Below are 9,857 nucleotides of genomic sequence, written 5' to 3' on the forward strand. Positions count from 1 at the left end.
AAAACTCCTTCTCGTTACACATACTCGCAGCTAAAAGTAAGGTAGCCCCCCTGCAAACAGTTAGCCTCCCCAGACTTGAGCTCTGTGGTGCCGTCCTACTCTCCAAGCTGGTTAATCAACTTCACTCCCAACTAGATTTACCCGCTCATGACTTATACCTCTGGTCAGATTCTTCCAATGTGTTGGGGTGGTTAGAAAAACCGCCACACACTTGGAAAACTTATGTTGCCAATAGAATTTCGCTCATACTACAAAATGTGAGCAATGCCACTTGGCGGCATATGCCTGGTGCAGATAATCCTGCCGATCTAGGCACCCGCGGATGCTATCCCCAGGATATTGTTACATACACATTATGGTGGAATGGCGCAAAATGGCTGCAAAAACTCCCCACTTTGTGGCCAAAAAACGCATCTCCACATTCGTTACCCCCAGAACATCGACGCATTGAATACCTGCACATGATTGAATCGGTTTATATACTTAAGCATTTTTCATCGTTTGCTCGAGCGTTGCGAGTAATAGCGCGTATGTACCGGCTTATAAACGCAGCTAGAAAGCAACCGATACCCACTTATTTCCCCTTAACGCACGAGAAAATAAACCAAGCCAAATTACGTATTATCGTTTAGACTCACAGCCAGTACTATATCAACGAAATCCGCTCATTAAATGCAGGGAAATCTATTAGCAAAAAAAAGCCCTTTACTGACTCTGAATCCGATGGTGGATAGAGCTGGAATTCTGCGCGTAAATGGACGTTTAGCTTATGCAGCTCTCAGTTACAATGAACGTCACCAGATCATAATTCCAGAAAGTTCAAAGCTCTGTTCTCTGCTGATTGACTTCCTCCATACCACTCTTCTCCACGCTGACAAACTGCTCACGATTCGAATGGTGCAGCAGGAATATTATAGCCCTAGGTTGAAACAGAAGATAAAAAAGTGCATATTTCATTGCAAAGTCTGCACAATCTATAAACAAAAGATGGGTTCACAGATAATGGCCGGGCTTCCTCCTGAACGATCCACCTACACACTCCCCTTTCATACCACAGGTGTTGACTTTGCTGGACCATTTCTTCTAAAAACATCTACCCTCCGACGGCCTCTTCATGCAAAGGCGTATGTGTGTGTATTTGTGTGCTTCTCCACCAAAGCAGCACACTTAGAGTTATGCTCAAATCTGACCACTGACGCGTTCACGGCAGCTTTTACCCGATTTGTCGGCCGCCGCGAAATTCCCCCCAAAATCATGTCCCATAAACCCATTTAAACCCATTTCACGAAGGTAGCAGAGAATCACAAATTTACCTTCGAAGAATTTACCACTCTCCTTATTCGAATTGAAGCGGTGTTAAATTCAAGGCCGCTCTCCCCAATGTCTCAGGATCGCATTCTTACGTGGTGGCCCATTACTCTCTCGGCCTGAGCCTCAATCTGAAACCCTCTCTTTGATGTACAAATGGCACAAATTGAAGATTATTCATCAGAAATTTAGCACGCGCTCGAGTTATGAATATATCAAGGAACTCCATAAAAGGCACAAGTGGAAGCGACAAGATCCCAACCTTCAGGAGGGAGACCTCGTTGTCGTCAAAGACGACCTTCTACACCCAAACGAGTGGAGACTTTGGCGCGATGTGAAACTTCACCCCGGTCATGATCACAATGTTCGCGTAGCTGATATTTACACTCAAGCCGGAACAATCACTCGAAAGATTGCAAAGTTGTGTTTACTGACCCCTTTGTAGTAACTCTCTTTACATACTTCATGACTCACTAAACACTACTACTCCACACCTACACCTCCCTCCAGTTGACTCCACCATAGCATGGAACTAATTCCGTCTTCGATGTTTTCTTCTTTCCACAAATGTCCAAGAATACGATGGAGCTCAGCCAGTGCCGCCTCTGCTGCCGCCATCATCCGTTGCGGTTTTACCGCGCATTCAAAGCAATCAAGCCTGATGAGCGGTACGAGTCCGCGCGTATACATAAGTACTGCGTCAATTGCTTGGCGACGTCGCATTCAACCGGCTCCTGCAGCTCAGCCGACAGCTGTAACCGGTGTGGGAAGCCGCATAACACAATGCTGCATCGTCCAACATCATCACCACCAGAAAGCACTCGCCGTACTGACTCGCACGCATAAGTTCGCCGTGTACGATCGACTCTAGCCAGCCGTGTGATCAAACCAGCCGCAAAGCCAGCTCACAGCGGCAATACTGCGGTCCATAGGCGTATCCGCGATTTATTCAACCGGGCGGTGCTGACCCTCGACAAGTTGCAAGAGTTGCTCAACCTGGCACAGGCGCAGGCGGACATGAGTCCGAACTTAATAGAATTCGCCAGTTTGCGAAGTAATTGTAATATTAAAATTCCTCGTCTTTTTATTTCGACGGAAATAGAATCTCTGGCGCACCCTGCGCTCCCCTTTTGCTACTCCCAAAAAGCAAACACCACTAGACGCCAACCGACTAGATAAGCCAAATGCTTACCTAGACAGACTCACTCGACTGCGCACTTGTTCAGCTTTTTATACTCGTTGCTCCGGGCTCGGCTTGAGAATTCATCGTGCCAGCCCCTACTCACGTATTGTGCGATTATGGGAACGGTGGTACCTAAGTGAGTCTTGCCACGTCGTTGCGCTCCATCGGTTGGCGAGCCGCCGCGTACCAGAACGAACAATCCGTTGCTGTTACAAATCACCCGCTGGCGAAGATCACCCGTCGGGCCGCCGCCGCTGGTCACCGTTGCTCCGTCGTTGCTGAAAATCACCCACTGAGCTGAGAGTCACCCGCCTTGCTGATAGCGCCCTCACCGTTGCTCAACATTTGCTTCGCCACTGCCGCGATTCACGCTCCGTGCTGCTAGCGCCCTCACCGTTGCTTAACAGTTGCTTCGCCGCTGCTGAGAGTCACCCGCCGTGCTGCTAGCGCCCTCACCGTTGCTCAACAGTTGCTCAGAACCACCCGCCGTACTGCTAGCGCCCTCAACGTAGCTCAGCCGTTACTCCGCCGTCGTTGAGACACACACGCCGCCACCGCCCTCAACGTTGCTCACCAGTTACTCTGTCGTTCCGGAGAGCCATTTGCCGTGCTCTCACGACTCGAATCTTAGTAGTCACCGTCATCCGCTCCGACCAGACCGCTCGACGACAACGAACGTCACCATACTCTCTCTCTACCTCTCTTTGAACATATGGTTGCTGGCAATCTAGTCATAGCGCTGTGTGTGTGTGCGTGTTCGAAGTAAATACACGAGAATAGTGTGTTTTATTTGGTGGGGGTTAGTGGGGCTTTCGCTGGACTCTGGATGGGCTGAGTTCAACTCAGCCTTCGACAAAACCCACCTCATAAATTGCGCCCAAACAGGGAACCAGCATTGCAGGCGTATGTGAAAAAAATTTAGCACTGCGGAAGCGGGCTCACCGAATACACCACAACCAACAGATGACACACACGCCAGCGAAAGCAACACCAATACGCTGAACATCGACTCCCTCAGCTGGATATACCTGCTAAAGAAGGAGAAGTTAATAGAGGAGTGCAAGCGGCAGTCGCCTACCTGCGCAACGCGCTTAGCGCATATGTAAAAGCGAAGCGACACCGCTTATCAACAGAGTATCTACTGACAGACCTGGAAGAGGAGATTAAGGCAGAAATTGCAGTAAAGCTGCAATTCAGCACTATTCTCACCGTACGTATCAACAACTTTAGTCCACAGCCAGAAGAAATGAAGTATACAAAATAACGAGATCAGCGACGTCGGGCTGATGAATACTGTCCGCCGCTGGGACGTACACTTTTCGTGAGGCGACGCGCTACGCGACTTCCTGGAGAGAATCGAAGAACTAGCCGAGGCTACCGCATCCCAGTAGACACCCTCCTCGCAACCCTAGTGTTACGCGGGAAGCCCTCCAATGGTTTCGCGTGCGAAAGCCAAAAATCCACTCGTGGGCAGTATTCTGTACAGAAGTAAAGCGGTTTTTCCTCCCAAGCCGATACATGAGCCAGGTGGAGGGTGTCATCCGGCAGCGACTCCAACAAAGCCTGTTGTGGCCTGGCGCCACAAACACTGATACGCCAACACCCCAATATGTGTGGAGAGGACCACCTGGAACGCATCTACGATGGCTTATGCTTGGAATACCGCCTCTTTGTTAAGCGGAGAGAGTTTAAGACGATCAAGGAGCTGATGGATCTGACCGACGAATTCGAGCTCTTGAAGGGTGAAGAGGGCAGAAATGTTAGATAGGCGGCACACACCATAGCCACCATGGAAGAGGGGTATAGTCGAGAGGAATCCTGTTGGCGTTGCAAAGGGCGCGGACACCGCCGTTTCCGATACCAAAGAGCGAAAAGACTGTTCTGCCCCATGTGCGGCCGAGACAACATCCTCTCGAGAGACTGTCCGTGCAACACCACCATCGTTAAGCCGCCCGTCAAAATACGCAGAAGCTCCCGCGGACACTAACGCACACCAAGGGGGAAAAATACATGGCCACTACTACATTAATGTCATTATTGAGGGCATGAGCGTGCGCGCACTTCTGGACACCCGCACAACAATCACAATCGAAACCATACGCCAACACTTGCAAGATAAGAAGATACGACCTCGGCATAGGCACCGCAATGTGCAACTCGCTGATCAAACTTGCTTCAGCACTCCCAAATATCGCTGAACGCATCATTCTGGGGATGGACTTCCTCGGGGATAGAGGAGTCATACTCACGCTGGATGGCCAACCACTGCCTACAACCACCCCGCAAACGATGTACACACCATCCCAGCTGTACACGTCAACCGAAAGAGAGCGTTTGAGCAAAGAGCAGTATTAACTACTGACCGAATTTCTGATGTGCCACCAGAAGAGCGTTAGCTGAACCATCGCTGAATCCAGCACCGCCGCTGAGCATGTGATCGCCCTCAAGCACAACCGGTCATTGAAACAACGCTACTACCCCCACAACAGGTGATAAATGCCGAAGTCCGCAAGAAGCAAAGAAGCCGGAGGATGTACAGAGATCACCGGAAGCTCAACGCCGCCAACGAACCAGACCCATATCCGCCTACCCAGATCGCTTTGGCCATGAATACGGCCCAACACGAATCAACGCAAGCTTCCGCCGCGAAGATAAACCTCGGACGCAATCTAGTGGCCCCACGGCAGATACTCTTCGAAGGGCAGTACCTGAAGAGAACACCGCAGCACCTTCAGCCATCACCCAGTTATGGGCAAAGATAAAATGGAACCTCACCGCGGCAGCCAAACAGCAGAAAATACGTATCTACCAACACAGTGAAACTCATCAATCCCGAACGGTCCGACAAACAACCACCACACGCACACCTGCAGGACTTAAAGCCATTCGCCACATAAACGTCCTGTTAATGAGCAAAACCCGCTGCATCAATGAGCCACCGAAACCGACATCCAGATCCACTGGACCAGCCGCAACACACCCGGCCATGGCGTCCGCCGTTCGAAAGTACACCATGGGCCGCCGTGAAATATTGCGGACTGCGATACAAAATGGCATTTTGCAACTAGCAACGCCAGACGACACCTACACCAACATATATCTATGTTGTAATGGCATCGCTAACAATACACAACAGCAGCACTATTCAGCGCCGTCGTAATGTTGGTAGCCCTTTTGGAACACACAGGTACATAATACGAATGAAAAACCGAACGTTCAATTCATTTCTGATATAGACATTTTTACTGTGCGGTTGCTGCAACAAATTTAATTCGGCAATAAAATTAAAATTAAATAAAAACTCAAAGTAAAGTAGTCTTTTAATTTAAATTTCTTAGCGAATGTAGTTACGCGAACCGAATATATAGCAGCCACGAGGGGATTTATTTGCGCCAATACTAGCGGCGACGGCAAATATCAAAAGGATTAGGGGAGCAGCGCATACCAAAGCACCCTAGCCTAGCATTTCAAGCAGCGAATTTCTGGCCACGACAGTAAGTGGAGTATATTGCGGTAAGCAGAGCGTTACTAGTTTAGAGTGTGCAGTGTGGTAGTGGGTGGTAAGGTGGCGGCACAAAGGGCACAAAATGGCGACCGTGACCATGAGAGTATGCACCAAAATGGAATAAATTTTTTGACACCCTGCATTATCTCGTGCGGCTCAGTGCATAAGTCGGTGCGCAAAGTTTTATTGCGGTGGGCAATAACGGGGACCAGTACATCATCTACGGTATAGCGCCACATTAAACGCCACACTGTCTTTGTGAGTTGCATTTTTCCGCATAACGGAGAGCCCTGCCACCACCAACGACAGCAGTACCTCATAACCCGTATATTGCCATATGTAACGGCGCGTAAAACGGCACGCTGAATTGTCATCAACTGCGAGGGATATAACGGAGAGCCCTGCTGTCACCAACAACAGCAGCAGCAGCATACACCGATAATATATACATAACGGCGACTGACGCCAAATAACTAAGCGGTACAGCACCGTTATAAACCGCTATGTGCACGAAATCACGCCACTCATGTAATGGTTAACGAACACCACAGTCGTGCAGTTACAAAAAAGCACACGATTTCACAAAACCACAAGGCATCATAATACATACAACAGTGGTAGGACAACAACAACAAAAATTTTTTCACGTACGTTTTTGGAAGCAGCAGTAAGCAGACTTAAGGTATTGGCCCAATGCACGCTTGCTTTGCTTGCTTTGCTTACTTTAGTTTGCTTTGCTTTACTTTGAAGGCTTTTATGGCCTAATGGTAGCTTTGAACGCTGTCATAGTAGTCAGCTGATTTTCAATGCGCGCAAATATACCCGCCATTCTTTGTTGTGCCAGCAAGTATAATTGTGAATTTTAGTTAAAATATATGTTATTAAACAATTATTTGTTACTAAGAACATTATTTTTTACAGATACCTTGCTTTTCTATCGTTCCGGTTTTGGTAAAGCTGCATTTGGCTGCGCCACTCACCACCCGTGTTTATAAGACGTAATATTCAATTGGAGGTAAAAGAGTTTATATTAAACAATTATTTGTTGCTAACAACATTATTTTTTTCAGATACCTTGCTTTTTATCGTTCCGGCCACCAGATTCGTTGGTTTTCATAAAGTTTCATTTTGGAAATGCTGAACAAGTTTTGAGAATTTTCCTAATTTTAGCGAAAATGCGTAAATTAAAACTGCGATTAAAACAGAAGCGCCGATTTTGGGTTCGGAAATTGTACTTAGAGCGACACAAATATGGATTGTTTGAAAGTTCATTAAGAAACTTGGCTGCAGATGAGGAGCAGTTTAACAAGACATTAAGAATGCCCTTTTCGTTATTTAATGTGCTGCACGAATTTCTGGAGGCTTCGCTGACCAAATATTCAATCAGAACACCAATATCGAGTCGCTGCAGACTATTTATAACCCTGATGTAAGAGAAAATCGGTTTTACTTAATAGTATACGTATAATTTTCCATATATGTATCTGGTTTTATTTTTTTGTTGCAGATATTTGGCTCACGGTGGCACTCGGCAATTCCACACAATAGTTCACAGGATCGGCCTGACGACTTTCAGGAAGATTACGTTGGAGACATGTATGACCATATGGGATCTGTTAGCTGACCTGTATGTGGCGACCCCGTCAGAAACGGAATGGGGACGTATTTCCAATGAGTTCAAGTCGCTGTGGAATATGCCCAACTGCGTTGGTTCCATCGACGGAAAGCACATTAATATTACCTGTCCAGCGAATTCAGGGTCGATGTACTATAATTACAAAGGCAATTATAGTATCGTGCTTTTGGCCGTATGTGATGCCAATTATACCTTTACCTGCGTTGACATCGGAGCATATGGAAGTCAAAGCGATGGCGGTGTCTACCACTTTTCAAAACTGGCAGATGCTATTGAAAATGATAGGCTCGGCCTTCCACATGATCAGCCTCTGCCAGGAGAAACCGAGCCATTTCCACATTATTTAGTAGGAGATGCTGCTTTTCCCTTACGGCGTTATTTAATGCGACCATATCCGGGTAGAGGTATTCCAGAAGAGCAAGAGTATTTCAATAAAAGACTCTCTCGTGCAAGAAGAGTTATAGAAAACGCATTTGGAATACTCACTGCCAAATGGAGAATATTGAGAACGACGCTATGCATGGCCCCGAAAAATGCAGAACAAATAGTGAAAGCTTGTATTGTCTTGCATAATTTTATTAAGCTTTCGTGTGCAAACTATGTAGCAAGCGATTTTGTTGATCGCTACGAAGAGGATGCCACCATCGCTGGCTCATGGCGAAACGAAGTAGTTCCATTGCCCTCAATAAGTAGGGTGTCATCGAACCGAGGCAGTTCAAATAATTATGATTTAAGGGATACTCTGAAGACACATCTTTTTAACAATAAAATTTAAATAATTACTGCTCACTGAATATGCTTTGTTTTTATTATTTAAGATAGAAAACAAAAATTTGAACTCACAGTATGAGGGCACTTATTGGTAATGTTTTAAATGTCGTCACATCTTTCAGGTTTTTAAATTAATTTTTGTTCAAGGTAAGTATGGCGTTAACATAACATATATTTCATTCAGTCTTTTAAGTTAAAACCGTTTTACACAGTATAGTGGTTACAAACAATATACCTTTCAGTCAAACCTTTGAAATCAAACTGGATGTCATTTAAATTTTTAAATTTCGTAAATTCAATTTTTATAATTTTTATATTGAGCATAGACGTATTGAAGTACGTCCATTTGAAAATCTAGGCGGCTCTCTTCTGGGACCTTCTCAAACACTTCGCCAATCGCACCCAAGAAATTGTTGTGTGTGTTTTTTTTTTGACTATCCACAAACTGACTTACTTCGTTGACTAGATCGTTAAAGGCGGCGTTCTCATCGTTTTTTTTCTTTTGTCTCTTAGCCGGCGTTGGGGCAGTGGTTTCTTGCTCTTCTATTATAATGTTCCCACTCTCGCCTATTTGGAATCCAAAGGAAGTATCCAGTATATCTGGTTCTTGTCCGAGAACTTCTGGCGTTTGGGAGACGATGTTTGTTGTTGTTCTTAAAATATGTACATATAAATTACAATTTAAAATATAAATACTTGTTGTACAAATGTAAAGTACACTTACTGTCTGGGCGTGACCGTGTCTTTCAAAAACAACATAGCATCGAAATAAGGCCAAGTTCGTCTCTGAAGTATCTGAAAAAAAATAATGTTGTTAGCAACAAATAATTGTTTAATATAAACTCTTTTACCTCCAGTTGAATATTACGCCTTATAAACACGGGTGGAAGTGGCACAGCCAAATGCAACTTTATGAAAACCAACGAATCTGGTGGCCGGAACGATAAAAAGCAAGGTATCTGAAAAAATAATGTTGTTAGCAACAAATAATTGTTTAATATAAATTATTTTACCTAAAATTGATGAAGAACGCGATAAAAACTGCACACAAGCAAAATCGACGCGAAAAATTGAAATGTCAAGAGTTGTCAAAAGCCTACAGCGCGCTGTCAAATAGAGATTTCGGCTAATCGATACTTTAAAGCGCTTCAAGCAAGTGAAGTAAAGCTGCCACTAGGCCAACTTTCATACATTTTAGTAGATTTTAAAAATTGTTTGACAGTTCTCAAAGCCAAGCAAGCAAAGCAAGCGTGCATTGGGCCAATACCTTTAGTAAAGAATCTGATGACCAATATAATTGCAGCAAGAATTATTACTGGATGCGGCAAAGGAGAAGATGTGTTTCTGTAAGGAGTACTATTTATTTCCACAGACCTTCCATTTTAATTTAAAAGTCTTCCTCGTACTACCCGGGTTAACGGGTATTTTTTGATAAGAAATGCTTCAGCAAAAAA

At 45.4% G+C, this 9,857-nt stretch overlaps 2 protein-coding genes across 3 annotated transcripts; one reads left to right on the top strand and one right to left on the bottom strand.

Annotated features, from left to right (window-relative positions):
- Window positions 1–7,113: 7,113 nt before the first annotated feature.
- On the top strand, window positions 7,114–8,412 carry LOC118749997 (protein ALP1-like). The gene is made up of 2 exons (XM_036484736.1): window positions 7,114–7,425; window positions 7,504–8,412. The coding sequence occupies exons 1-2, from the start codon at window positions 7,172–7,174 to the stop codon at window positions 8,405–8,407; spliced, it is 1,158 nt and encodes a 385-aa protein (XP_036340629.1). The 5' UTR covers window positions 7,114–7,171; the 3' UTR covers window positions 8,408–8,412.
- An 11-nt stretch (window positions 8,413–8,423) lies between these two features.
- On the bottom strand, window positions 8,424–9,508 carry LOC118749998. Of its 2 annotated transcripts, XR_004994333.1 has the most exons (4): window positions 9,417–9,508; window positions 9,255–9,362; window positions 9,128–9,198; window positions 8,826–9,056 (listed from the first exon to the last, which is right to left on the bottom strand). XR_004994333.1 is itself a non-coding variant. In XM_036484737.1 (3 exons), the coding sequence occupies exons 2-3, from the start codon at window positions 9,160–9,162 to the stop codon at window positions 8,699–8,701; spliced, it is 393 nt and encodes a 130-aa protein (XP_036340630.1). In that variant the 5' UTR covers window positions 9,163–9,198; window positions 9,255–9,338; the 3' UTR covers window positions 8,424–8,698. The 2 variants fall into 2 exon arrangements, 1 of the variants encoding a protein (XP_036340630.1); XM_036484737.1 differs by lacking the exon at window positions 9,417–9,508 and having other exon boundaries at window positions 8,424–9,056; window positions 9,255–9,338.
- Window positions 9,509–9,857: the final 349 nt, after the last annotated feature.

Source organism: Rhagoletis pomonella, unplaced genomic scaffold, assembly GCF_013731165.1.
Source record: "Rhagoletis pomonella isolate Grant_MI unplaced genomic scaffold, Rhpom_1.0 Rhpom_scaffold_00107, whole genome shotgun sequence".
Taxonomy (NCBI): Eukaryota; Metazoa; Arthropoda; class Insecta; order Diptera; family Tephritidae; genus Rhagoletis; species Rhagoletis pomonella.